We start from the raw sequence: 27987 nt of genomic DNA on the forward strand, positions 1-27987 counted from the left end.
CTTGTGTCCAGATCACACGCTGCACAGCCGTGCTGCTCCGTCTTTTTCACCGACGTTTACGTGTTTGCGTGGCTGTGAGCCTGTGGTGACACCCTCACGAGCGATTGATGATCGGGAGCTGGTCGTGAGGTGTAATCACTTCTCGCAGCAATGTTTGTTCCCCTCAGAGAAAGGGAAGAATGGGAAAAGGAAAACACCTGGCTGGAAAAAGTTAATATGGGCATGTGCAGTGAATATCAGCGCTATGTGGCCAGAAGTGTGATAATATAACTTATTTTGTGTAATAAACAACTGCAAGGATAGATGATTACAACAAATAGATGACTAATACATAAAAGTAATACATAGATGAATAATGATGATGAGTTATGATGCGTAATCATGGGAACAAGCGGGTTTACAAACAGGAGCAGCTGATTAGCATTAGAAAAGCTGAAATAATACCTCAACTGAAGCCAATTGTACTAAATGCACTAAATGTGCACTGTTACAAGAATATTTTTCTTTCTATTGTTTTCTATTATTTTAAGTTAAGCAGGACAGAGTTCTTTTAAAGAAAGATTTACTTATATTCTCAAAAGTTAAGCATGACAGGCTTCTGTTTAAGAAAGAGACCTGTTTTATTGTGTTAATGTTGTCATTTTGAGCTAAAAATAAATGGCTAAATGATCATTTGTTTCACATGTGTTCATATCACAAAGAATATGCATCTACTTAAATCAACTTCAAGTCAAATGGTTAAAAAAATAATTTCACACACAAAAAAAGAGCTAGAAAATTCACCACACTGGGAAGGGTGAAGACAACTGGGTCGCCCGGCCCTGGCCACGAGGTGTCCCTTATTTATTTTTCAGGGAGTTGGCAACCCTAATGAGAGAGAGGTGTTCCAGCTAACTGAATGTCAGTTCATTGCCCCCGCTTTAATTCTGTTTTGGCTCTCATATCTGTCACCGTCAGTCAACTGGACTCTTCTCAGTGTTATAATTTAAACCGCATTTTATTAATTTATTTATTTGTAAATAAATTTGTAAATTTATCTGTAAATACGAAGACCTTGAGCCAGGACCGTGTCATTTAATTCAGCTCCTGAGTCTTGCTAGACCAGTTTCTGAGTGTGGTGCAGTTTACCCTCCTCTTCACTAGGGGGCTCTACAAGACGTATATTTATTATGAGTTGATCTGTAAAAAAACACCTTATTCATCCCAGGTTTCACTCCGCTTCATTGAGTAAAGTCTAAAGACTTTATAAATGGATAAATAAATTGCGTGTATTTATAATTAGCGTGTATGTAGTGGAAGTATTTGTGATATTTGTGTTGGTCTTTCTATTGGATCAAAGCGTGTCACGTGTCCAGGAAGCTGCAATAACTTTTGCGTTATAAATGCTCGCAAGTTAAATTTACCGCAACACAAACCCAGCGATATAAGATGTGTGAGGGAACATAGTTGCTCTTGTTTGTGTGATAATTCAGTACAAAATATCAGCAGTTCAGCTTCCAAACCATGAGTCAGAGAGACGGCGCTGGGAACCAGGCCGTTTCCTCCGAGCCGAATGCGACATCGCTTCTCGGCCTTTTGGCTAAGATCAAGTGTAGTATCTGTTCTTATCAGTTTAATATCTGATACGTCCCCTACCCGGGGACCATATATTAAATTGATTTTTGGAACAGGGAGATGGAATAGGGGCTTGCTCCGTCCACTCCACGCATCGACTTGGTATTGCAGTACTTCCAAGAACGGTGCACCCACCCCTTATTATGTTTAAAGTTAATATAATGGCTATGACTGCGTTTTCAGGGTACTTAGTTCAAAGCTCAAATTAATTTTGGATTATTTGCAGTGAATAAATAATGTACCCTTTTTGATCCCTTTGTGTGGAAATTTTTCAAAACAAAGCAATGTATGCACAACTGATGTCAGTAAATTTTGAAAGTCTGGTTTATTTTAATGTGAGAAACGTGGAGAAAGAACACTTTTTTCCACTTATGAGTGTGATTGTTCTAAGAAAACCAAATTATGGCACAGAAAAATGGCCAAAGCGTGAACCTTACTGTAGAAATAACAAAAAAATAAATTTTAAATTAGTTACATTATTTGAAAAAGTTCTAATGAAAATACAACCGTGTGTTCACAGCTCAGAGTTAAAGCCGGCACTTGCCTCTGTTTTCCAGTAGAGACCGACAGCTCTCCTAACTGAAGTGTAAACAGCGCATTCTGTTCTTCATCCACAGAGGACTCATACTGAAATAGGTTAATAGGTTTAACTCTTCTTTTTGCCATCTTGGTAAAAAATTTGGTTAATGCTCTGCACAGCACTGAGCGTGATAAAGCTCACAGTGTAGTTATCCCCCTGTCGACCACCAGAGAGTGACAGAGCTCTGTAGGTTTTCTGCTCTCTTTGGACCTTGCTTCCTGATGAATTCACACATTTTACTGGTAACAATTAAAATAATCCAACTTTAAGGCACTTGTATGTTGGCTTTACATTTCAGAACCTACATCCATATTTTATATACTGTCTGTGGTTGGGTTGCCAACAACCAATAAACATCAAGAAGCACAAGATAGTCTCTTGCTGTTAAAGACCAAGTTGTCTGATTACAATATATTCCTGGTATTCATGCTTTAAAGGAAACATTTGCCTATCCCAGCTGTCATAGGGCAAAGGCGGGGTACACCCTGGACAGGTCGCCAGTCTGTCCAGGGCTAACACAAGGACAGACAACCATTCACACTCACATTCACTCGCACATTCACACCTAGTGATCAATTTGGTTATCCAATTAACCTATCCCCACAAAGGTTCACATACTATACATATTATAATAGCAATATATATATATATAGTATATAGTAAAGTCATACATAATTATCGTATATAGTATATATTATATATATACTGATAACTATGCAAATCACAAAATTAAAGAACCTTGAAGCTTGAATAATAGGGTGGTCATGACTGGACTGAGAAAGACGAACTGCTCTGCTTTCACCAAGATGTAAAAGACCCTCTGACAACAACTTCAGTCTGTCAAAGATTAATTATTCTTCGAATGAAACCAGTGTCTTTATGTCCTGATTTCTGTCTTTGTCTGCTTTGACAGTCTGGTAAAACTGGTAAAACAAAACGAGTGACGCCAAACAAAACCATTTAGACTTATGGAAGTGCCATACTGGAGTTGTGCTTATAGTACTGAGACCTGCCTTATTTCTTTCTCAAATGACAACTGAAATCATGAGCCCTTCACTTCAGAGTGTCCACTTTTGTCTTGTCCCTACACCTGCAGGTAGAGCTGCTCCCAATCCTGGTTATAAAGACAAAGGCCATGCTGTGCAACATAAACTCCAGTACTGAGATCACATGTTCAGATTTTACCCTGACTTCAGTGCAGCTCAGTGTAATCGGTCTGGTGCATTTAAGAGATTCAAGCCTAAAGCCTAATGTACCATTTTATTCTAATCCTTATCCTGCTCTAATTTCCAAGTAATTTTACTTTTAACGTAAATGCATTTTCATGCTTGAGTAAGACTTACTCTCTACCTTAAGTAACAGTTTAAGGTGTTTTTACTGTGTGCTCGCTGTAATTTTACTGAATGATCAGAGCGCTTCCTCCATCACTGGTGGAATTTTTTTGTTAAAGATTAAGATCAAGACAAAACCTCTAATATCATTTGCTAAATGCAATTTGAAAGAAATTTTAAAAATCATTCTATATCATCTATATCATTCCCAGTATGCCTGTCTGTTGTTAATACAAACAATGGTAGTAAGAAATGTATTTTAAATACCTCTATAATTATTCTCTTTGAGCTTGAAGGAGAGGTCAGAAGTCACATTTATTAAATTAACTAAATCTTTATACTGTGCTTTCTGTATGTTGACAATAAATACCACATTTAGTTAGTTTTTTGTCAGTTGTTGACCAATAAATCATTAAGTTGACCTTGGAGACCTTAGGGCATGGAGGTCAAATTTTAATGGACTGTCTACATGATCCCACTCTACACCTCTAGTAGGTTTTAGAAGAATTCATGCAAAACTCTTTGTGCTATCATGCTTACAGATTACGCATGCAAACTCTGCCAAAAACATGACCTTACTGGAGGCCAATTATAGAGCAGACTCTGGACAATCATTACATTTATAGTGGATCAGCACTGATAACAAACTTTGTGTCAAAATATGTAACAGAAACTTAAATTTGATTACTTGCCGCAATAACCGCAGTATATTTATCTCCTGATAGTGAACCAGTGCTCAGTTCAGTAACTTGATCCCATCTGTGTTACCTGGCAACTAGTGCCATACCACATAAAACACACCGTTTTCATAAACCTGGGAATGTGCGACATTCAAAGAAGTCCCAAGAAGTGATTTCATGTCCTTCTTGTTGTATTTTTAAATGAAAGGAGGATCTAGGAGGTGTGTGTGTGTGTGTGTGTGTGTGTGTGCGTGTGCAAATGATTCTGTAAAGCGTTCTTATATATGATACTAAAATGTGTATAGGTATGTTACATAATGGGTGAATCTAATCTCATAAGGTGTTTTCAGCGTGTTGAACTCACATTTTTGAATACACACTCATCGTCCGGTTCACTGTGTTCACACGTGTTCATCTGCTTGTTAATGCAAGTAATAAATCAGACAGTCACACGTTAGCAACCCAAAGTACTTCAACATGTAGACATGGTCAGAACAGCCTGCTGAGGTTCAAACTGAACATCAGGGAAAGAAAGGTGGTTTAAGTGACTGAACATGGTGCAGTTGTTGGTGCTAGATTTTTTTTCCCAATGGTTTGAAAAATAGCAAAAATCCAGTGAGCAGCAGTTCTCTGGGTGAAAATGCCTTGTTGATGTTGCAGAATAGAGGAAAATAGCCAGACTGCATCAAGCTAATGGGCAGAAAACACAACACAAAAAATTCAAATAACTACTCGTTACAACCAAAGTATGTACAGGAGCTTCTCTGAGTGCACAGCTCAGATGGACTACAGCAGCAGAAGACCACACTGGGTGCCCCTCCTGTCAGCGAGGAAATGGAAATTGAGGCTACAATTTTTACATACTCACCAAAATTGGACAATTGAAGCTGGGAAAAATGTCTCGTCTCATGAGTCTGCTGCAACATTTGGATGTTGGAGTCAGACTTTGGTGTTAACAACATTGCATGGACGCTTTGCATCTATGCTTTGGCTTGGTTGATGGTGGTGGGAGATCTTGTTACACTTTGGGCGCCTCATTACCAACTGAGCACTGCTTAAACACTACAGCTGACCATGTCCATTGCTTTGATTGCGGTGTACCCAGATTCTGATGGCTGCTTCCAGCAGGATAATGCATTATGTCACAAGCTCAAATCATCTCAAACTGGTTTCTTGAATATGACACTGAGTTCACCTTAATCAAAAAGCATCCACAGTCACAAGATCTCAATCCAATAGAGCACCTTTAGTATGTGGTGAAATGGGAGATTCACATCATTCATGTGCAGCCAACTCCAGCAGCTGTGTGATGCTATCAACTAAACATGGACCAGAAATCTTAAAAGACAAAAGGGGGTCCAACCCAGTACTAGCAAGGTGTACCTCATGAAGTGGCCAGTGAGGGTATATCTCAGGCTATGTAACTGTGAGTAATACGAAGCCTGGCTAGATAGCAGATTATGTCATCTAGTGAAATCCCTTGGTGGTTTATATTGTTTTCTGAGGGAGGAGCCAGTTTAACAGTGTGATGTGATAAAGTCACGCAGCCTCTCACTCTCTCATGTGAGGCGTCTTGAAGGCTTCGTTGATGATGTCTGAAACAGCTGGTCAGTGTGGGCTTAAACATGTTGTGTTATCTGTGTGTAACTAGCTGTAAATTATTTCTTGTTGTTGTTTTTGGATGCTAGCTCTTCAAGAAATCTTTTACACAGCAAGCTTTTCTTTTTTTTTTATTATTGCGCTTTCAGATATGCTACCTAAATTTGAGAGCAAGGTTCACCCACACCAAGTGACTCAGCAGTTGCAGCAGCAAAAAACACATGGAATAAATCAAGGATTGGTCTCTGCTTTGTATAAGGTGGGTGTTTATCTGTCACAAGCTTTTATTTTTCACACAGGATTAGGATTAAGAAAACTGGCATTGTAACTATATCATATCCATATTAAAAGTACTGTTTTCTAAACTTCACTATAAATGGGGTAATATATCAAAACCAAAAGTATTCATGTAATGACTTGCATTACATTATCATCAGAGTTTCATATATACAATATTAATCTACAAATAGTTCCTGTGATGAAAAATGCTGTATAGAGTGGAGGAGAAGCCAGACATCATGAAATCAAGATACTTAATTAAAATGTGTGAGCAAAGTAGAGTACAGTAACTGAATAAATGTGCTTTGATTTCTACTATTTCATGTTATGTTAAACCTAAACTGTCTTTCTTGTTTTGTTCACAAGTATTATAGTTTGGCTATAATGATAGGAATTATTTTTAAATTGTGCTAGTTCCTTAAAAATCATTGCTCTTTTATGCCCTCATTAAGAAATCTGAGTGCAATTAACTCACTCATTAACGCATTTATGTGTTGATCCACAACCGCTGCCCGACTGCTGCCTTTCCTCTACAGTAAGTATTAGGTTCGTGCAGCTTGCTCAGCAGCAACACAGCTCTGACATCACTGTTGCAATGTCGAGCACCCACAGCGGTTGCTGCAGAGCCTCCTCTCTCCTGCCACTCTGGCAGACCTCATCCTAAGCTCGATCTCATCTACACAATCTCCCATGTTGTGCCAGGATGTCGGAAGCTGGCTTGGAGTCACGGCTAGTTCATACTCTGGCGGTTAACACAGCCAGACCCTCTAAACACCTTTTTCTGTCCCCTTCGTTCCAGCGCCTTGCTCTCGCCTCCTGGATCAAGGAAAACATTTGCAAGAAGGAATGCTGCTTTTTTGAAAAAGATGGAAGGTAAGCTGGGCTGCTCTGCACTATGCTGAATTGATGAGGACTGACTTAGGACTGACCTTCTTGTTGTTGCTGTAATAGAGTGGTGCTGTGGGGACAGTTACATGATAATGCAGTTTTCAGCTAAATAAAATACAGAATGCAAAACAAACTTTGAACACTAAAAAATGGGCATTTCTAAAAAAATTAGCTTTTTAATTAAAACTACTGGATATCTGCAAAGCAGGTGAAGAAGAATTAATGTATTTATACTTTTTTAAATCTTAAACATCGGCTTCTGTTTCTCTACTGTTTCTGTAGTGGGGATGTGTGTAAGTGTGGCTACGCAAAAACTGATCATACAGACGAAGCCATCAAGCCAGAAGACTTCACAGGCGAGTCGTGGAACATACACAGACATGTCCGTGAAGCGCCCACTGACGCTTTTGGAGACATCAGCTTTGGTGGTTTGGGACAAAAGACAGGCAAGGTGAGCCAGTCCTTACTCTACATTATGTTACTGTGTAAATGCACATCTGCAAGTCTTTATGCCATCCTTTAAATCTGTGTGTACATGTCCACCGTCAGTACGCCCGAGTGTCCACAGACACCAGCCCTGAGATCCTGTACCAGTTATTGACTGAACAATGGAAACTGTCCCCTCCCAATCTACTGATCTCAGTTACCGGAGGAGCCAAGAATTTCTATCTGAAGTCTCATCTTAAGAACATGTTCCACAGAGGGCTGATCAAAGTGGCCCAGACAACAGGTCAGCCAGAACGAGAGCAAGCGAGCGATAGATTTGTGTGTGAGATATCATTCATTGCACAGAAAGTAGTGTTTTTATGGCTACGTGCCACCTTCCATGCTTCTGTTCTGTTCATTTTGGTAGTCAGATAGACTTCAGCTGTATGTAGTTTGCGTTTGTACTAACTGTAAAAACAGTAAAAACTTGTAATTCTAGCATCCTGAATATCTCTCCTGGTTTCCTGGTAACCTTGCGGACTTGTGAAACTTTCAGAAAATGATTGCTCCAGGCCCAGAAACAGTCCCACACTCAACCCCACCCCCCTTCTTTTGCATGATTTTTAGGTTGTTTCCAGAAAAACATTCACATAGGAGTCCTATCTTTAAAGTCAGGACTGTAAGGCTCTTAATATTGACTTTCATATTTTAGAGATATTTTGTTCTACTGGTGAATATGCTGCTTTGTACGCAGGTGCATGGATCATCACTGGTGGTACCCACGCAGGTGTGATGAAGCATGTGGGGCAGGCTGTGAGGGACTACGCCATGAGTAGCTCCATGCAGGGCAAGATTGTAACTATTGGAGTGGCAACATGGGGGATAATTCATAACAGGAAAGCACTGGTGCATCCAGAGGTAGGACAAACACTTATGGTGAGATGGCATCATCTTCTTAGTATTCGGTTACTGTAAATTCTTCTCACTCTCCGTCTTTTTCCTTTAGGGATGCTTCCCTGCCCATTATTTGATGGACACTGGGAACCAGGGCCAACTATCCACTCTCGACAGCAACCATACCCACTTCCTGCTGGTGGATGATGGAACCCACGGACATTATGGTGTAGAGATTAAATTGCGTAGCTGCCTAGAGATGTGGATCACCAGAAAGTGTCTTGGAAATAAAGGTTAAAGATAACAGATGTAGTATCTAAAAAATCAATAAGACAACACAGATATTTATTGAAATATGATAATATATCTTTCAAGCTTTAGATTTTTTTTTTTAATTGATCAAATATTTGATCTTTAGGGACTGGTGTGACTATTCCTGTGGTGTGTGTGGTTTTGGATGGCGGACCAGGCACGCTGAATGTGAGTCAGCTGTTTTTTGGCCTCTCTCCCCCAGTGTCAGTGTGTGTGTGTGTGTGTGTGTGTGTGTGTGTGTGTGTGTGTGTGTGTTGTATAACTGCCCTGTGTGTCTCCTCTCAGACCATCTACAATGCTATGCTCCATGGAACACCATGCGTGATCTTGGAGGGCTCTGGGAGAATAGCAGATGTTATTGCACACGTGTCAGGACTGCCACTAATCCGAGTCACTATTGCCCTCATCCAGCAGTTGATGAAGAAGTTTTTTGGTCAAGAGTATGAACAATTCTCAGATGGCAAAATCATAGAATGGACCAAGAAGGTATGTAAATATACTGAATACCATAAAATTACTGAACTTACTATAGAAGCTTTTTTGCCCAGAGTGTGGAGTTTGCATGTTCTCCCCGTGTTTGCATGGGTTCCCTCCAGGTACTCCGGCTTCCTCCCACCGTACAAAGACATGCAGTTTGTGGGGATAGGTTAATTGATTAATCCAAATTGCCCATAGGTGTGACTGTGGGAGTGAATGTGAGTGCGAATGGTTGTCTGTCTCTGTGTGTTAGCCCTGCGACAGACTGGCAACCTGTCCAAGGTGTACCTGCCTCTTGCCCTATGACAGCTGGCATAGGCTCTGAAAAGGATAAGCGAATGGATGGATGGATGGATATTAGACAACCACCCAGACTTATGTTTATGCAATAGCTGCCCTAAATTGACAGTGTAAAAGCAGTGTTTTCATACATGCCTTACTTGGATGGTCATGAGTCATATTTTGTGACTGATCTAGTAGTTGACATTATCATCTCAGATGATGTTTTCTGTGTTAGATATTGCCACAATGTATATACACCAATCAGGTATAACATTATGACCATCTGTCTAATATTGTGTTTATCCTCCTTTTGCTGCCAAAACGACTCCGACCCATCGACCTTGAACTGGAGTCCACTAGATCCCTGAAGATGTTCTGTTATAGCTGCAAAAATATGTTAGCAACAGAGCCTATAAGTCCTGTTAATTGTGAGGTGGGCATCCATGTACATAGGTTTTTTTGTTCAGTCATTATCAGTCTTTATTTCCCCAATAGATGCTCGATTGGGGAAATTGAGCTCTGGGGAACTTGGAGGCTAATTCAACACCTCAAACTCGTTGTGCTCCTCAAACCATTCCTGGACTATTTTGCTTTGTGGCAGGGAGAATCATCCTGCTGAAAGAAGCCACACCCATCAGGGAATACCATTTCCATTAAAGGTTGTACATTGTCTGCAACAGTTCTTTGCTAGGTAGTACATTTCAAGGTAATATCCACATGAATTGCAGGACCCAAGGTTTCCCAGCAGAACATTGCACAAATCATCACACTGCCTCTGCTGGCTTGCCTTCTTCCCATATTGCACCCTGGTGCCAGGTGCTCCTCAGGTAAGCAACGTACACGCACTTGGCCACCCACGTGATGCAGAAGAAAACGCGGTTCATCAGACCAGACCACCTTGTTTCATTGCTCTGTGGTCCTGGCCTGAAGCTCACCCGGCTGTTGTTGGTGCTTTTGGTGGTGGACACGGGTCAGCATGGACACCCTGACTGGTCTGTGGCTATGCAGCCCCACACAGGATGAACTGCAATGTAATGTGTATTTTGACACCTATCTATTTGAGCTACAGCTGTTTGTTTTTTTTGTTTTATCAGACCACACAAGCCAGCCCTCACTCCCCACATGCATCAGCGATTCTTGACAGCCCTGTTGCTTGCTGTTCCTAGCTTGTATCGCTTTTGATAGATACTGACCACTGCAGCTCAGAAATGCAACATAAGGGCTAAAGTTTAGGGGATGCTCTGACTCAGTTGTCTAGCCATCACAATTTTGGTGTTTTCACGCTCGCTTAAATCCTTATGCTTGCCCATTTTTCCCGTTTCTAACATCAGCTTTGAGGACAAAATGCTCACTTTCTCCCTGATAAATCCTATCCACTAACATAGCTCTTATATATATTCGGGTCCTCACCCCCCTGTGTCTAAGTCTCCTCTCCCTTCATGTGTTTCATGTCTGCTTGTCAGATTTAGGTCTATTACATTTGCTGTTCACATTTTTCTTTGTCAGGGTGACACCTTCATCTTCATCACCATGCATCTTCAGTAACATATGTTGAACAGCACAGTTTTAGCTGCAGAACTGTTTCCTGCAGCTAAATGACTAAATATCAAAGATGAAAATATTTGCACGAAGTTTGTTATGTGCTCACCAGAGATGTCTGAGCCAGAGCCAAAGAAACAGTGGTTCCAGTATTTAAATGTTTTTCTTTATTGAATTTGTAGATTCAGGACATCATCAGGATGTCACACCTGCTGACAGTGTTCAGAGTGAGCGAGGACTATCACGGGGATTTGGATGTGGCCATTCTTCAAGCACTACTCAAAGGTAAGAATATGGATTTGAAGCAAATGCCCGGATCCTAACCAGACAGCCTACAAACATAACACACGCTATTAAGTATGAAGAAGGACTGGCTTAGTGCCAAACAGGCTCTTAGCAAGTATAATATTTCCAGTCAGAAAAATAAATGTGCTATCGAATGTCCCACAGTTGAAGATATTTTGATACCATCTTTACAGAGAGACGTTTAAAACTACACTTGATGTCTTTAAAAATGTGCCATGCTTCCTTCAGACTAATAACGCCTCATGATATTCTGAAAAAATACCTAAGAAACCCATTTAAACCAAGCTTAGCAAAGAAATCTGAGCTAAAGTGCACTGAAACCTTAGGTGAGTCCACCACACTGGACATTCACTTAATCTTTTGACCGTGATGAGTCATCATTCTAGTTTATCTGCTTTGTCCAGACTTTCCATCCATCTGGGTAATTAAACCACATTATCTGGGCGCCTTTCTGCTATCTCAGCTAATGTAGGTCATCCAGTGTCTCCCATTATAGTCACATGACTACAGTCCTGGTAGTACAACTGGAAATTTTCCTGTACTAATGCATCAAGAACACTATAATAGAAAAATAATTGGTTTATGTTTGATATTTGGTTTTGATGATAAACCAAACACGTCCATGCTTCCATCTTGTCAGACTGGACTCTTGCTTGTCTTTTTGTTGTAATATAAATATTTTTTAAAGATTTGCTGGGGGAAAAACATCATTCTCAGATGTTTAAGAATTTATTTAAAAATCAATTAGATTAGTCATTGGATAAATGAAAAAAACAACTTTTTACATTCAAATAGTAAATGGCCTGTATTTGTATAGCGCTTTTACTAGTCCCCCCTAGGGACCCCAAGGCCCTTTACACACCCAGTCACACACTGGTGAAGGCAAGCTACAGTTGTAGCCACAGCCACCCTGGGGCAGACTGACAGAAGCGAGGCTGCCATATCGCGCCATCGGCCCTTCTGGCTAACACCAGTAGGCGGTAGGTGAAGTGTCTTGCCCAAGGACACAACGAGCGAGACTGTCTGAGCCGGGGCTCGAACCGGCAACCTTCCGATTACAAGGCGAACTCCCAACTCTTGAGCCACGATCGCTCCGATACTATCTAAAATGCACCGAGCAGTGGATGAGCTTTTTAGAGAGACAAGAGACAAATAAATCGAATCACTGTAAATTCTCCTTTCAGCCTCAAGATCCAGTGAATTCCTGGAAGTTGAATGCTGGAATAGGCAGCTGGAGCTGGCTATAACCTGGAACCGGGTGGATATAGCTGAGACTGAGATCTTCACTGAGGAGAGCCAGTGGAAGGTGGGTTTGTCTTTTAAATAGAAAACCAACATCACTCTCTGATCAGTTACCCAGATAGTGTTTTTTCTCCCCCATTTCCTGCTGAACATCAATAAGAAACATCAGTTCCTCCAAATAACTTTATCCCTTCCTTCTGTCCTGCTGGCTGCAAGTAATGCTGAATTTTATTCTTCTGTAAGGCAAGGCACCTAAGCCTTGCACCTGGTGATGTTATTCTAAAATGTAATTCTGTTTGAATTATGTAAAAATAAAATAATAAATTAACGTTTTTATATTTCTTCTCTACTTACTTTCAGTTTACACACTTTTCTTGGACTTCATGCACACTGCTTTTCCAGTCTTTTCTCTAACATTTAACCTTCTTTGTAAAGTATATCACTCTGTTGCTAGTAAAGCTATTGGTTACATGCTTCCCTTTTGTGCAAACAAACTCATAGCTAGATTGGGAAACTCTGGGTTGCCTTATTTAGTTGATACCTACCTCTTGTGTGACTGCTTAGTCTGATTTCTGATGTTAGGGGGGAAAAAGGGAATTGAAATGAAAGAGAAAAATCATGACCTTTACAGCACAGGCTTTGTGATTGAAAAGCATTGAAATCCTGGTTTGTATTAGTAAGATAAATTTATTGAATGGGAAAACTGAAATAGGTAATTATGTGAGCCTATCAGGTGCCAGACTGCCCACACACGCCATTTTCACTGGAGAAGTGAAAAACTGTAAATAATTGACATACATATAGGTTTAACTATAGGGAGAGTTTGCTGTGTTCGAAACTGGTTCCAAAGGTAAACCCAGCCCATATTATCAATACAGAAAGCCTTCTTGCCACCATAACACCATAAAGTCAGCTGATTCAGCAGCAGCATGCATCATATTATAAAGGTTTTACGAATAACAGAGAAGAGGTCTAGAAAGAAATAGCAGTCTGCTTTTCCATTCATATTATTGTCTCCATGTTGAACTTTGCCATCACACCATCCTTTGTTTCTAAAACAATGATACTAGACAAAAAAACAACAAAAATTCTGATGATGTTGTTCTGATTTTTTTCCTGCTTCTAGTCCAACGACCTCCACTGGGCCATGTTCTCAGCCCTGGCTGGCAACAAGCCTCAGTTTGTGAGTCTGTTGCTGGAGAACGGTGTGAGTCTGAGGGATTTCCTGCAGGAGGAGGAAACTCTGTGTGAGCTCTACACACAGCTGCCCAGCTGCTTCTTTCTGCGCAAGCTGGCTAAGCGGATCCACAGTGCTCGACGCAGCGGGAGGCAAGCTTTCGGCATCAGAACTCGAGCTTGCAGGGAGCAAGGCGAAAAGATCTCCCTAACTTATGTCTCTGATGAGGTGCGCCACTTGCTGGGGAAGTTCACCCAGCCCCTCTATCCTCCCTCCACCACCACAGACCAGTTAAACATGTCCATGGATGAAACGTCACTGTCAGTGAGTTAGTTCATCCAGTCTGTTTTTTTGTTTGAAACACCGAATCTGTCTTTTTGCCAATTAATCACGTGTTGTATCTTACCCAATTTTATTTTTTATAATTTGAGAAAGCTTATTTTATGGAAATAGATGTTAGTAGGAGTAAAATATTCAGTAAATATACAAAGTATTTAGACTTAATATGCTGTTTTAGGGTATCACTATATCAGAAATCCTGGCATTGTGAACATTAATCATATAATAATAACAGACTCCTTCACTTTCTTTTTAGCCGTCTAAAAGTCAGACAAGTTCCCAAGCTCAGCTCAGGGAGGACAGTCCTGAAACACAGAGGGATCCGGGCACAGACCTTTTCCTTTGGGCTGTCGTCCAGAATAACAAGGAACTGGCTGAAATTGCCTGGGAGCAGGTGACGAAAGCACTTCTGGAAACTTCAACCATAGCTGCTTGCGTGGCGTGTTTATGACCTCACATCTTTTTGTATCTGTGTACTAACAGTGTAGGGATTGTATGTCTGCTGCTCTGGCTGCCAGTAAGATCCTGAAGAAAATGGCACGAGAAGGAAGCGATGCAGATGATGCAGAAGAAATGCGAGAACTCGCCAATCACTATGAGAAACATGCCATTGGTATAACACATATCATAACATGGCTGAATTGACCGTGATTGTTACGGAGCTTGAATTTATCCTCAGGCTGCGTATATGTGTGTCCCAGGTGTCTTCACCGAGTGCCACAACAGTGACGAGTCGCGCGCTAAGAAACTGCTGGTTCGCATGTCACACTTGTGGGGCAGAACGACATGCCTGCGGCTGGCACTCGAGGCAGATGACAAAAACGTCATAGCTCAGTCTGGTGTTCAGGTAGAGGAAATTTTAGATTTTTCCAGAGGGGATTGCCAGTGTGTTATACATCACAATGTTGAGTAGATCAATTAAAGTTACAAAATTAAGAAATCGCTCAATTTAATTTCAAACTTTTTCTTGGTGCTGCATTATAATGCAGTCTGTGTAAACGTGTCTTTCAGGCTCTGCTGACTCAGATCTGGTGTGGTAAGCTTTCAGTAGAGAACCCTGTGTGGAGAGTGCTGATCTGCATGGTGTTTTTCCCTCTTATCTTCACTGGCTTTCTGTGTTTCAGGTGAGACCTGCCAGCCAGCTAAGGGGTACAATGGCTTGTACAGTGCTACTGTGTTTATATGTGTTTTTATTAACACTGGCAAACAGAATGGAGCAAAATAGAGATAAGATAAATAAATTCTTCCCAAGTGAAGAAAGGAAGCATAGCATATGTAAATGACTACTAGGGAGTTGGATGGGCTGGCTTTAGACCACACACAAAAGGCTTTTCTGCCTAATAATGGATAATGCCATGCTACTGTACAGATGTGTGTGAAGTAGGTTAGAGCAAGTGGTAAGGAAAGTGATAAATAGACTGCATCACTGCAACACTGGTCACATTTTTTTTTTCCTGGCATCTCCATTCTACCATCTTAAAACAACCCTGAAGAAAATAAACATTACTATACAAAAGGAAAAACCCTTCATTTGGTTGTACCCAATGATGCAATCAATGACCTCATGACCTTATATAAAAAGGAAGTGCCAGTTCGGCCCCTCCCACACACCTGTTTTGGCTGTATGACCAGAACAAAGGGACAAACAAAGGTAATTATAACCAAAGCAACAAAAGCAAACATAATTTACCGTGTCATTCTGCCTACGGCAGAAAAAAATTCAAACCACCTGATGGTTAAGTAGTATTTGCTTTAAAAGCATATGCATGGATGTAAACTGTAACATAACGCTACCACAAACAAACCCAGGAGAGTATGTAGAGCAAAGTTACACCAGCAATGTCTAAACTAAAGCATTATGGCCAACTGTAAAATAACATGGGATAAATAAATATGTTTAAGGGACAAGTGGTAAATAAGTTCAAGCCTACCACTTTGTCACAATACATACATATTAAAAGTTTTACTTTAACTTAATTTTAAACATACACAAATACATAAATATACAGTAAGCCACCAATGTAATGTCCAGGCACAGACAACTCTCACTTGTTTTCATTTGACAGAAACTGACTAAATATACCGTACAACACATATCTACAACTGTGTCATCTAAAATGACTCCTGATTCATCTTTCATACACCATGGAATTGCTGCCAAAAGCAAATAAGAAGGATAAAGGAGGGAAACTGCAGATAAAGCTTTCATCAGTGCATTCAGGGGAAAAAATGAAGTCACTTTCCAAGATCTAGATGTGTATTTTGCTGGAAGTTTCCCTGACAGAGATTAGCTATATGGCCAAACAATAGTTAACATCCAAAAACCCATAGGAGGAAAATCTGACAACAACACCATGGATGCTAAACAGAAGTTCGCCGAGAGAAACGTGACAGTTTACACAGTGACTAAGTGGAGATTCTTACATCTGGTGTAATGTAAGGATGTGTGTGACTAATTGTTATTACTGTCGGTACTAGATGTACTTGTACTTTAATCTAATTGTTAACGTCTGAATTGATGCCAAAAACTGGAAAATTGTGTCCTAAATGTTATGCCTAACCTCCTTTTTAAGCCTGTTATTGTTACTTATTTTTTTAAATCACGGATACAAGTGGCGGAAATTAGCTTTCTTCTTTAGAAATAGGTTGAGGAGTCATTCAGGAGGTACTCAGAGTAGAGCCGCTACTCCTCAATGTCGAAAGGAGCCAGTTGGGGTAGTCGCCTCCCGGGCATGTCCTACTCTGAGGAGGCCCTTGGGTAGACCTTGGACACACTCGGTTGGCCACTGTGTTCCCCTGGATAACCTGGAGGAGGTGGCTTGGGGAGAGGGAGGTGTAGACTTCTCTGCTTAGGCCCCCCGTGACCCAAAGGAAGAAATGGATGGATTATTTATCGTTTTAGATTTTAACTTTCATTGAGATAGTTGTTATGAATTGTAGAGCAATGCGTATTCTTCATAATATGCTGAACAATGTTCATAATGCTAGGTGCCACACATTTAAACTACGATTCATTATTGACGAATGTGATTAATGGTTTCAAATGCCTTTGTTTGGAGGGTTTTTGACATTGTTAATTAAACAATGCCCCAATTGAACTTTCTGCTTGTATTCTTTTTAATAATAATACCTGATTGAGTTTCAGCTGTGGTCAAAAGTGTAACTTTTCCACAGACATGATGAAATCATCCAGAGAGAAACTGCGAAAGACGAGGAGATGAAGACAGTGGAGACCCTGACAGGAAGCACACTTAGAAGAAATGGTTATGGCCCGTATGTACATACTTGTTCCTTAATGCAAATATCAACCCTTATCGCTGCATGACCCTAAATGTCATTTGAAGTTGAATAAACAGTGGATACATGAAAACATGGCATTGTCTCTCTAACTGCAGTGATCTTTCTGTCCACAGCTTGAAGCCCATGAAGCCTCTGGGCTGCTGGTCCAGGCTGATGTACCTGTACACCTCCCCACAGGTTAAATTTTACTGGAACATTGTATTTTATTTTGCCTTCCTCTTCCTGTTTGCTGTGGTGCTGATGATCGATTTCCAGAGCACGCCCTCTGCTGGCGAGCTACTGCTCTACATCTGGCTGCTCTCGTTGGTGTGTGAGGAGATCAGACAGGTGAGAAACTGTGGCTCAGACCCACAAATGATACAAAACAACAAACAAATAGCCTTTTTTTTCTTTGTGTGCACTGTACTGTATTGTAGAGAGACAGTCTTTGAATTTTTCAACACAAACAGTGGCCCCATTCACCTTTAGAGGCTCACATGTTTAAAAGGTCAGCAGTAAGAAATGGTGAGTGCCCTTCTTCTTTTAGAGGAGGGAGCAGTGTAACAGAGCAAGTCCACGGAGAATAGAAAACCTTTGTAGTTGTAACAAATGCAGCAAAAACTTATGCATTTAAAATAGGACAGAAACGAATAAGCATGCGCCTGAAAAGGAAGCATTACACAAATAAATAAATATAAAATTACATCAGGGTAATCTCTGGGGTAGTATGAATGACATTGTTTCACCAGTGAGAGTAATTATTGCACCAGAATGAATATAATTATCTTTGAAAGTAATTACCTTTAGTAGTCATTTCCCTAAAAGGCAGTCATTATATAGCCTGTAAACAGACATTTACTCCTAGCTGAAATTCACTTTGTAAATGGCCCTGGGAATGAACTGTCTTTGAGTCCTTAAAATGCTCTGAAGGTCCCGCTCCATCCAGAGGGTAGCAGGTCAAACAGGTGGCGTCCTGGATGTGAGGAATTATAGCAAGTGTGCAGCCCTAAGAGGTGACAGGAGCTGGCAGTGGGAGGGTAAACAGCAATCCATGGTTTTCTGTGCTGTGTTGATGACCCACTGAAGAGCTCTGTGATCTGTTACTCAGAGATACGATATGCCATTACGTTCTAAGCAGAGGAGCTTAAAAGGCAAGGCCTGCAGCTTGTAGGTTCCAGCAGTTGTAGTCGCTGTTGTACCTTCTTAATAACCCACATGGTGCTGGCAGGAAAGGTCTCCAGAGGATTTCTGGGTGTGACCCATTTTAACACAGTTCCCCTTGATGTACAGAGGGCAGTCAATTTGTTTACCTACCTAAATCCTGTCCCTGAGTAACTCCCTTTTTCTGTCTTTTTTTGTTGTTTTCATTTCAAAGGCTTCTTTATCCTTTAATGATTTATTTATTGATTAGAAAGTAATCAAAATAATTTAAATGATAGGTGATTGTATGTCGAATGCTAAGTAATATAAAATCCTCTTATGTCTAATTCTCTTTTCTCTTTCAGCTCTTTCATGATCCAGATGGTTTTGGGTTTCGTAAGAAAGCCAAGATGTACATCAATGAGTTTTGGAATATTTTAGATGTCCTCTCCATCGTCCTGTTCCTTATCGGCCTTGCATTTAGGTGGGTTTTTGCTCTCTAAGACAGTCTGTGGAAATCAATCCACCCACTGCATTATCTATGAATCACCAAGCTTTTCCTACTTCAGGCTGACAACCGAGCTGTTTTATCTGGGTAAAATCATCCTCTGCATCGATTTTGTGGTCTTCTGCCTCCGTCTCATGGCCATCTTCACTATCAGCCGAACCCTCGGACCCAAAATCATCATAGTCAGAAAGATGGTGAGGGGTTTACAGAACAAATACAAAGCATGCTGACCTGAGGTTTTATGGCTACACCAAAAAAACACGCTTACCTAATACAATAAGAGGCTTCTACCTCACCGAGCCTCGATCATAGTCTGCAGATGAAATGTAGTCCTTGTGTTTCAAAAAGGTGTTTTGAACACTTGGATCATTTTTGTTACCACACTTATTTCAGTCAGTCAGACCTCAACTTTGTGTTCAGCTACACTTTATTTACTCCCTAAGCATACATGAGATGTCAGAGTTTGCAACCGTGTTTCTAAATGTGTCAATTTCTGAGTGTTTCTTGCTTGTGATTGGTGCCTTTCTATCCTCCAGATGATGGACATGTTCTTCTTCATGTTCCTCCTGAGTATCTGGGTGGTGGCTTATGGTGTCGCCAAACAAGGCATCCTCATCCACAATGAAAATCGTCTGGATTGGATCATCCGTGGGGTGCTTTACGAGCCATACCTCATCATATTTGGCCAGTTTCCCAAAAATATTGATAGTGAGTGGATTTTGAGAATCTTATACTTTAAAAAAATATATATTTTTATTTTAGCTGTAATAATTTGTTTCAGTATTTTGTTACACATATTTATTCTCCTCCAAAGGCTTCAACTTTGCTCATCACTAATGAGGATGTCATTTTTCTTCCTGCAGACACTGAGTTTGACATGAACTCTTGCAGCGTGAATGCTACAGATCCCCTGAAGCCTAAATGTCCCGTGTTGAACGAAAACCAGAGCCCGGTCTTTCCTGAATGGCTCACCATCATCATGCTTTGTGTTTATTTGCTCTTTGCCAACATACTGCTGCTCAACCTCTTAATAGCAATTTTCAAGTGAGTCCTCCTTGTCATCAAAGTGTATGAGCTTTTCTGTCATCTTACTGTTTTAATGATGATGATGATGAGCCCTCGCCTTTTTTTTATTTTTAAACTTCCTTATGTTTCGTGTTATCGTCCCGCACAGCTTTACATTTGAGGAAGTCCAGGACAACACAGACAAAATATGGAAGTTTCAAAGATACGAGTTAATTAAGGAGTACCACAGTCGACCTGCTGCCCCTCCTCCTTTCATCATCCTCAGTCATATCTACCTCTTCATCAGAAGCATGGTGCTGCGGAGGCCCCCCAAAATATACAAAGAGTTCAGTAAGTGCTGAAGTGTTTATCCACACCTTTGCAGACTTTTGTGTAATTAAAAATGCTTCATTATTTATGTACATGGCTACAGACCACCCACATACAGGGTACCCCAAAGGTGAAGAAGAAGAGAACTTGTAGGCGTTCACATGCCACGAAGGCAGATTTAAATTTGTGCCTGCAACTTCAGACTCAAGGTATGAAAGATGGTAGCTATACCTATGTATGGTGAAAACGCTAAGGAAAGAGATGGGATCTTTTTAAAAAGGTCATCCTCTTCCTCATCACCTCAAGCTTCATCTCCTGAACTGAAGTCAGTGCTCTAGCACACAAAAACATATCAGCAGATTAGCCATGCAACCCTCGCATCTCTGTACAGCAGACAGTGAGTCGGCTAAACAACAGCTGCTTTTACTCTGGCATCACTCCATCTAATGTTAGGCTCAAGTGTCCTAAAGATCCCACTTTCCCTCTGATGAACAGTTTGACCATATTCTCACATCGTGTGACAGCTGATTTGCTAAGTGTCCAAGTCCAATACCAACTTATCTAGAATTATGCACCTAAATTGGGAGAGTTTAGAAAATAGAACTCAGTTGATTGCAATCTACTGACATCTAGTGGTGACGTTTAACTCACTGTAACTAAAACTATGAAATAACAAGATCAAAAGATCTAATATTGTATTTTCTGTCACATAAAACTGTTTCTTGAGTGACCAGTGGAGTGAGTATGGCTCCAAAAGCAGGTCAGTCATGTGAGCAAAACCAGATCACATGACTGAAATCCCACATTTAGGTCACATCAAAACAAGTATCTCAAATGCAGGTGAAGGCTTCCGTTTTCAAAACTAGATCTAAACACAAGTTTCAGAGCTTTTAGCCACATCTCATGGTGTTCGTCAGCAGGTGAAGTTTGCCCGGTTGCCATGGAGATGGATCAGTTTATCCCCATCATACTGTAACCAGAGTATGACCCTTTATTTATCTCATTAATGCAGATGATCTCCTCTGCCTCTGCTCATGGTCGACAGATTTTTACCTGTTTTTGGTGCTGTTGAGAACGTGGCAGTGAAGATGCTGAAAGTTTAATGTATTCAGAGGTCATCTGCAGACCCTGACAGTGCTTTAAACAAAAACCTAATTTGTGTTTTAAAAAGATTATTATAACTATAAAATGCAGAAAAAAAAACCTCAAACTGAACATGAACTGAAAAGAAAAGGTCGCTGAGCAGCTAGTATTTGCTCTTTCTGTTTAACTCACTCCCAGTTTATCTGTTGTGCAGGGTTTTCTGTCCGCATGGATGTGCAGAATTAGGTTATGCAGTGATTCAAAGCATGTGATGCTGTTTTTCAGAGAATGAGCTCAACCCGACAGAGGATGAGGAGCTGCTGACCTGGGAGTCCTTGATGAAAGACAGATACTTGGTGTCTGCACGGCAGGAGCAGAGCCAGAGCACGGAGAGACGCATCCTGGACACAGCCCAGAAGTAATCTCACAGTAATGTAGCTGAAAGTCGCTGTATGTGTGCTGTCTATGCATCATCACACCAGTTTCCATAAAACGGAGTGAGCAGTCCAGCCAAAATGTGATTGCACGTTCTTTTTTTAATGAGCTTTTAGAGACCAAAGGACCAATTTGCATGCATAATCACCTTATGTATCACACACAGTTGGATAGATTTAGGGTAATTTGAGATATTTTCTGTCCAAGGACTTGGATGTGGCTGCTTCACCAAACAATATTTACATAAAAATTATTGAAATCACTCTGTGTTATTAAAAAAAAGTAGTATATAATAATTTCCTGTTTGTTTTATTGTAAAGACTGATGATTTTCTTTAAGTAATTTTCAAACTGACACTTGTTTCTGCAGGGTTAACATCATAACTGATCTGCTGGAGAGAAATGGGGAAACGAGCGCTGCTGCCATGCTGAAAAGACTGACTCAACTTGAAGAGCAGGTTGTGGCCTGATTTCTTTTGGTTGGCACTAATGTTGCACCTGTGTCTGTGATATGTCACGATATGCTAATGGAGGGTGACCTGAGGCACTAAAGACACGGCATGCTTTTTGTGGCACGCTCTTGTGTGTCAGGGGTGTGAATTTTAGACTTACACGCTTAAACGTTTTTAATACGTTTTATGGCTTTTCCTACTGATAAACACCTCCCCCATTTCCATTCATACTACACCAAAGTCATAAAGTAGCAAATAACCAATTAAGTGGCATAAGATTCCTGTTTTCTTCACTATCTAATGCAGAAATGTGTACTTTTTACAGTGGGTTCACAGTTAAACGAAAAAACTCTCTATCTCGGGGATTCAACGTGTAGTTACACTTTACACTGACAGAAAGAGGAGTTTCACTGCTCTGACCCACTTAAGATCAAACTTAGCTATACGTGTAAAATTACTTTGACGTCCTTGATCTAAGCAGCTAACAGAAGTAGTTGATCCACTTTCCTTTGTCTCATCAGGTCAGCCAGTCTACTAAAGCCCTGCAGTGGATTATGGATAGTCTGAAATCTCAGGGTCTGCCCTCAAAAGACACACAGTCACGGAGTCAGTACCAAATTTTATTCACTATTTACATGTCACAGTTGTATGTTTGATAAATATTCTAAATCTGCTGTTGTTTGCGCACATTTTTGTGGTTACCTGCAGCTCCAGCTGGCGTAGATGAGACCCCAGATTCTTTCAGGAATACATCAGAGAAAGGAAGCGGTTTCCATGTGAATTCCCGTCAGTTTTCCTACCCAAACAGCAAACTCACGCGCTTCCCTGTGCCTGAGGAGAAGGTGCCCTGGGAGGTACTTATTATATATTTAAATATTATTAAATATTATTTTTTTTCCACCACAAAGTCACCAGTTGCCACTCCTCAGAAAGTCACTGACCTGATAAATTGTCCAATAATTCTGGTGGTTTTTATCTTCTTTTCTTCCAGGTCAGTTTCAGCTCATACAAACCAACTAATTATACCTCTGACGACAGCGAAGACCATGTGGATGGGTGTGTGAAGCCATACTTTCCTGTTTTCACTAGCGTTTTATTTGAGGACAGCGTAGAGTCTGTTTTTCACATGTCTAGAAAGCAACACTCTTCCAGTAGGTTATAAGTAATCATTGAAAGGGATTATTTTGCGTGAGTATACACATTGTGTTTTTAACCTGCATATTATACCCATAAAAACATTAATTAGCAGGCAATGAATGGGCCTCGGTGACAAGTGAATTACCAGTTTTCAGGTTGAATCTATTTGAACACAGTAAATAAGCTTTCTGGCCTAACTTTGACTTTATTGTGTAATTACAAGACCGCCTCCTCCAATCTCTGTACGCTCTTCATCTATTGTTTCTCTCTGCAGATCAGAACCAGAAGCCTTAGCTAATTACAGGTATGACACAAGAACAGATATAGAACCTATTCAGTATTACTTATAGTAACCTCAAAAGCGTGTCTTGATGTCTGATAAGGAGCTTGTCATCTCAGAAACCCAGGGGGGAGGACGGGCATCAGTGGGCGTGGGGCACTGAGCCGCCTGGGTCCAAACCTCAGTGTAGAGCTTGTGATTACACGGTAGGTCATCTCAATGCCCCTGCAGAGGTTTTAAAAAGGTTGTTTTGCGCAGAAATATCTGAGACTTTCCACTTATTTTTAGCTGGCGAGACAGCGAGAAGTCAGTTCTGGAGTACCTGGCAGTTTGTGACGAGAGTCGAAGAACTTTATCTTTACCTGGAGTGAGTTCCAGTCTTTGTCCATTTAATGTGGTTTATACATTTTTTTTTGCACTGTTCAATCACACTGTGGCTTTAAAACCTTCAGGGCCCTGTTGATTCTGCTGATAAACTGCCACCAACTCTTAAAAAAACGATGGGAAAAAAGCTGTATGAAACGATCAATGCAAAACTGTCAGAGGGAACAAAGGTAAGTCTGTGCAGCACTGTGGTGGTAAAGCTTTAAAGTAGCTGCAGGAGCAATGAAAACAAAGAACAGCTGTAAAGCACGACAGCTTTCGATAGAAGAACATGTCAACAGCTGTCACTGATAGCATTTTGAGAGAGCAGGAAGAACAGGCCCTCTGTTTGTCTTTGATATAAACGCTGGTTAGTAAATTTAGTGATACAATAGAAAGCATTCGATTAAATATTACATTATAAAATAAAAAATGTAAACATCAAAGACAAGTTACTTATTTTCCTGAGCTGAGAAATGTTTGAATCATTCAAGAGAGAAGGGGAGCATCCTGCCAGGGCTGAAACTGTACATTAATATGATATCGATTAATTTGTTGATGGACGTGGTTGTTTGGTTTTAGGTGTTTGAGGGTTATGTGGATGACTGCAGGAACACGGATAATGCCTGGGTGGAAATGACTGTCCTAAACATTCACCTGGATAGAAAAAGCCAGGTGATGGTGGACATCAACAACACGGTAACATCGAGTGTTTTACAGCGTGAAGAATAAATTGGCTGGCCGACTGTTTTACATTTCCTCCTTTCTGCATTTACATGTTATTATCTGTTGCTTTTTAGGTGCTGAGCAGTAACGGTGCTCTTCAGTGGCAGGAGGTGAGCAGCAAAGCCACACTTAGCTCAAACCAAAGAGAGTCGCTGCGGCTGGCTGCTGCTCTGCACAACAGGAAGTTCTGACATTCACGACGCTGCGGCTGTAAATGTGCCTCTACATCTCCCCGTCACTGCTGCCTTTTCTTTAAATATGTCGATTAATTGTGTTGCACTGAAAGCCATAATCTACATTGTGCTGCTGCTGCTGACTATGAAATGAATGTTGAACCTACACTGTTAACTGCTGCTCACTAAAAACAATCAAATATTAACATTCAGAGAAGAGTGGCTACTCCTCCACACTGAAAGGAGCCAGCTGAGGTGGTCTGGGTGGTCTAGGTGAGGTGTTTCAGGCATGTCTTACTGGGAGGAGGCCCCGGACAGCTGGATCAGCTGGGCCTCTCTGCTAAGACCCCCTGCAACCTGAACCTGGATAAGAAATTGGAGGAATAATTAAAGGGGACTAGTTATGTTCATTTCCAGCTCTCTATGTTTTTTTAAATTTCAATTCTACTAGAGTAGCTTTGCATGATTCACAGCTCAAAATAATCCTTATTTATCTTTTCCTGACTATGCAGCCCTTTAGACTCTCCCCTTTCTGTGCTCATACCATATTGGGGATATGTACTCAGTGATGACTTACAGAGCCAAGAATATTATAAAAACAAGCACTCAAATTACAGGGATTACTTGAACATATAGTGGCCTCATTATTAGAAACTTCAGTGATGTTTGATATGAGCCATTGTTACAGTATATGTGTGACAGAAAAAGTGGAACAGATCTCTTTTAAGTGAACAGAGTTCACTAATGGCGCACAGGGTGCTTTAACTTACAGTTGTCTATTAGTATGTAGCAGTTATAGAGCTTATTCTTTTATAACACACAAGACAATCATCAGTAATAATAATAATCATGTTACAACTTGGTGAAATTAAATATTAATCTACATTTTTTTAGATTGCCTTAATTCACCTTTATTTAATTTGGATATATTTTACTCGATTAATTTTTTTTTTATTCACTTGTATTGAAGCAGTTTGACTTTGTGGCACTGCTGCTTGCTTTCTCGCTGATATCACTATCTATCTCCGTTTCCCTGAGTTTGTTTGCGTGTTGCACTCTCTCCCGTCCTGTTTAAAAACAGAGAAGCTTGTGAAACACTTTTCTGCCCTGAGCTCAGCTTTTGTCCACCTGCCAAGCATGCAGCGCTGCGCTAGTTTCGGAGCAGCCTCCGCGGGCTCTCATTGGTGCAGCCAGAGGTGGCCAGACTACGCAGTATCGGTTTCACTCCCTCCCCCGGCTGCCCAATCGATCACCTGTCCCGGCACGAAATGATCACAAATCATCCCGATTGTGTCTGTGTGTGCTTGAAAGAGCAGTAACTTCTAAACCGCGTGGATTTGTTGTGACTTTATGACCTGAAAGTTGAACTGTGTGCGCCGAGCAGGCGCCAGAGTCCCGGCCTCCCTCCCTCCCTCTCTCTCTCAGTTGTTGTTATTTGTATCTCCACCTCCCGGCAGCGCACGGACGCTATTTTTAGCCACAACGTCAAAGAGAGACAAAAAAACAAAACAAAATGAAGAGTTCCCACTCTGGAGCAAAAAACAACTGTCCTCACAGAGTCACTGTTAGTCTGTACAAAGGTTGTTACAGTTAACTAAAGCTATATATAAAAAACATTTTAGTTCAATAGAACAAGAATAGAAACTAGATTTTTGAGGGGGATTAAAAATAACTGAAATTATTTGTGAATTTGGAAAAATGAAGTAAAATAAAAACCGGAAATAAACTTAGTTTTAATCTTTGGTAACGTTTGTTATCATAATCTGCCTGGTGAGGCTTTGAAGAGCATGTTTGTTACAAGACTTTAAGTCAGCTGCTTTCAGAAAGCTCTGCTTCCTTATTGTAACACCTACAGCGATTTCACTAAGTCTAGCCTCGGGCGTACGCCCTCGAATACAATAACCCTTCAAAAGAATAGAACCTAATGCTGAAACTAATAAGACTAAACCAAAACAAGCAAACTGAAACTAAACTGAACTACAAACAAAAGTCACAATGAAATAACAATAAAAACTAAACGTAGAATAACTTGGGTGTGTATGTTGACAGGCCCCAAGTTATTTTAAACCAATAAAATGACATGTTATGCTCATCATATTTTATACATCTTTTTCTATTGCTTTGTGTTTATCATACCAACACTGTTTATATTTTTCAATCATTTTTATGGCAAAATGAAATTAAGGCTTTTCTCTGACTCCTCTAGTGCACATTGAAGGGTCCCCTCATACCTTCTGGGCCCTTGAGCTGCCCTGTGGAAAGTTACGCCTTTGCACAGGTGTAAATATTTACCATGCTGTGTGAAATATACTCAATTATTGAGCCTTAAGAGAGAAAAAGAAGCACTGAAGCGATAGCCTTAAAATTAAAGAACACATGAGCCATTCCTTCAGGAAATTACTGCCAGTTTTTAAATTGAAATCTGATTTACAGCAGATGTTATTGGTTTACTTTGTGTAATGAAGTGGGGGCAATCAAGAAAGTCTTAGGGAGTAAAAACTGTTTATAGTATGTCATAGAAAATTAAGTTAGTCTCAAAGGGTGATGTAGTTTGTATGTCAAACATCTTTTATGCTCACATCTTTAATTTGAGCAAATTCAACTTTGGAAAAGCATTCAAAGCTCCAGATCAACTGTGTGTAAATTATATGATTTAATTCATCTCAATCTGTACAAATTATGAACAACATCAATACTGCATGGTGCATACTGTTGAATAAAACTGAATTGATTACCCGACTCCATGTTAATTCAGCAGAAAATAAAAATTAGATTTTATGAACAGATCATGTCTGACACGTGAAAATGTTGACCTGAAATGTAAAGTGGTCAAATAGATGTAAGAAGGCACAATATTTTCTTTTAAATAAACAGTTCAGTTCAACCGTGTTCAGGTTCCCAGACAGGTAATGAATGAAAGTAAGTGAAAGTGTGATGGCACAGAAGTATAAAATACCAGAAATGGAAACACTTGGAGTGCAAATACCTCAATCAGGCAACGTTGATACACAACACTTAAAAACAAAAGTACTTTAAGTGTGTTAGCTAGTGCATAGTGTTGTTCTTGTTAGCCTTAAGACAATGAAGACCTACATAGTGTCGTTCTTTAATT

At 40.4% G+C, this 27987-nt stretch overlaps 1 protein-coding gene and 1 non-coding gene across 3 annotated transcripts; both read left to right on the top strand.

The window, feature by feature from the left end:
* The first annotated feature begins 1559 nt into the window (after positions 1 to 1559).
* Positions 1560 to 1750, top strand: LOC121814247. Its single transcript, XR_006054230.1, has one exon. It is a non-coding gene; the product is annotated as a U2 spliceosomal RNA (small nuclear RNA).
* Positions 1751 to 5773: 4023 nt separating this feature from the next.
* Positions 5774 to 27944, top strand: trpm2 (transient receptor potential cation channel, subfamily M, member 2). 2 transcript variants are annotated; one of them, XM_042219172.1, is made up of 34 exons: positions 5774 to 5812; positions 5954 to 6063; positions 6883 to 6956; positions 7254 to 7422; positions 7521 to 7701; positions 8152 to 8315; positions 8404 to 8584; positions 8710 to 8771; positions 8889 to 9089; positions 11084 to 11186; positions 12392 to 12513; positions 13576 to 13854; positions 14222 to 14359; positions 14449 to 14578; positions 14667 to 14812; positions 14977 to 15089; positions 17140 to 17238; positions 17379 to 17592; positions 18750 to 18868; positions 18954 to 19086; positions 19429 to 19600; positions 19756 to 19936; positions 20067 to 20248; positions 21596 to 21728; positions 22115 to 22202; positions 22718 to 22802; positions 22905 to 23050; positions 23188 to 23252; positions 23608 to 23637; positions 23733 to 23819; positions 23902 to 23980; positions 24066 to 24167; positions 24559 to 24675; positions 24777 to 27944. In XM_042219172.1, the coding sequence occupies exons 1-34, from the start codon at positions 5794 to 5796 to the stop codon at positions 24891 to 24893; spliced, it is 4341 nt and encodes a 1446-aa protein (XP_042075106.1). In that variant the 5' UTR covers positions 5774 to 5793; the 3' UTR covers positions 24894 to 27944. The 2 variants fall into 2 exon arrangements, with proteins under 2 accessions (XP_042075106.1, XP_005918368.1); XM_005918306.2 differs by having other exon boundaries at positions 13576 to 13950; positions 24777 to 27943.
* Positions 27945 to 27987: the final 43 nt, after the last annotated feature.

Source organism: Haplochromis burtoni, unplaced genomic scaffold (genome assembly GCF_018398535.1).
Source record: "Haplochromis burtoni strain Fernald_Lab_line unplaced genomic scaffold, NCSU_Asbu1 Contig_29, whole genome shotgun sequence".
Taxonomy (NCBI): domain Eukaryota; kingdom Metazoa; phylum Chordata; class Actinopteri; order Cichliformes; family Cichlidae; genus Haplochromis; species Haplochromis burtoni.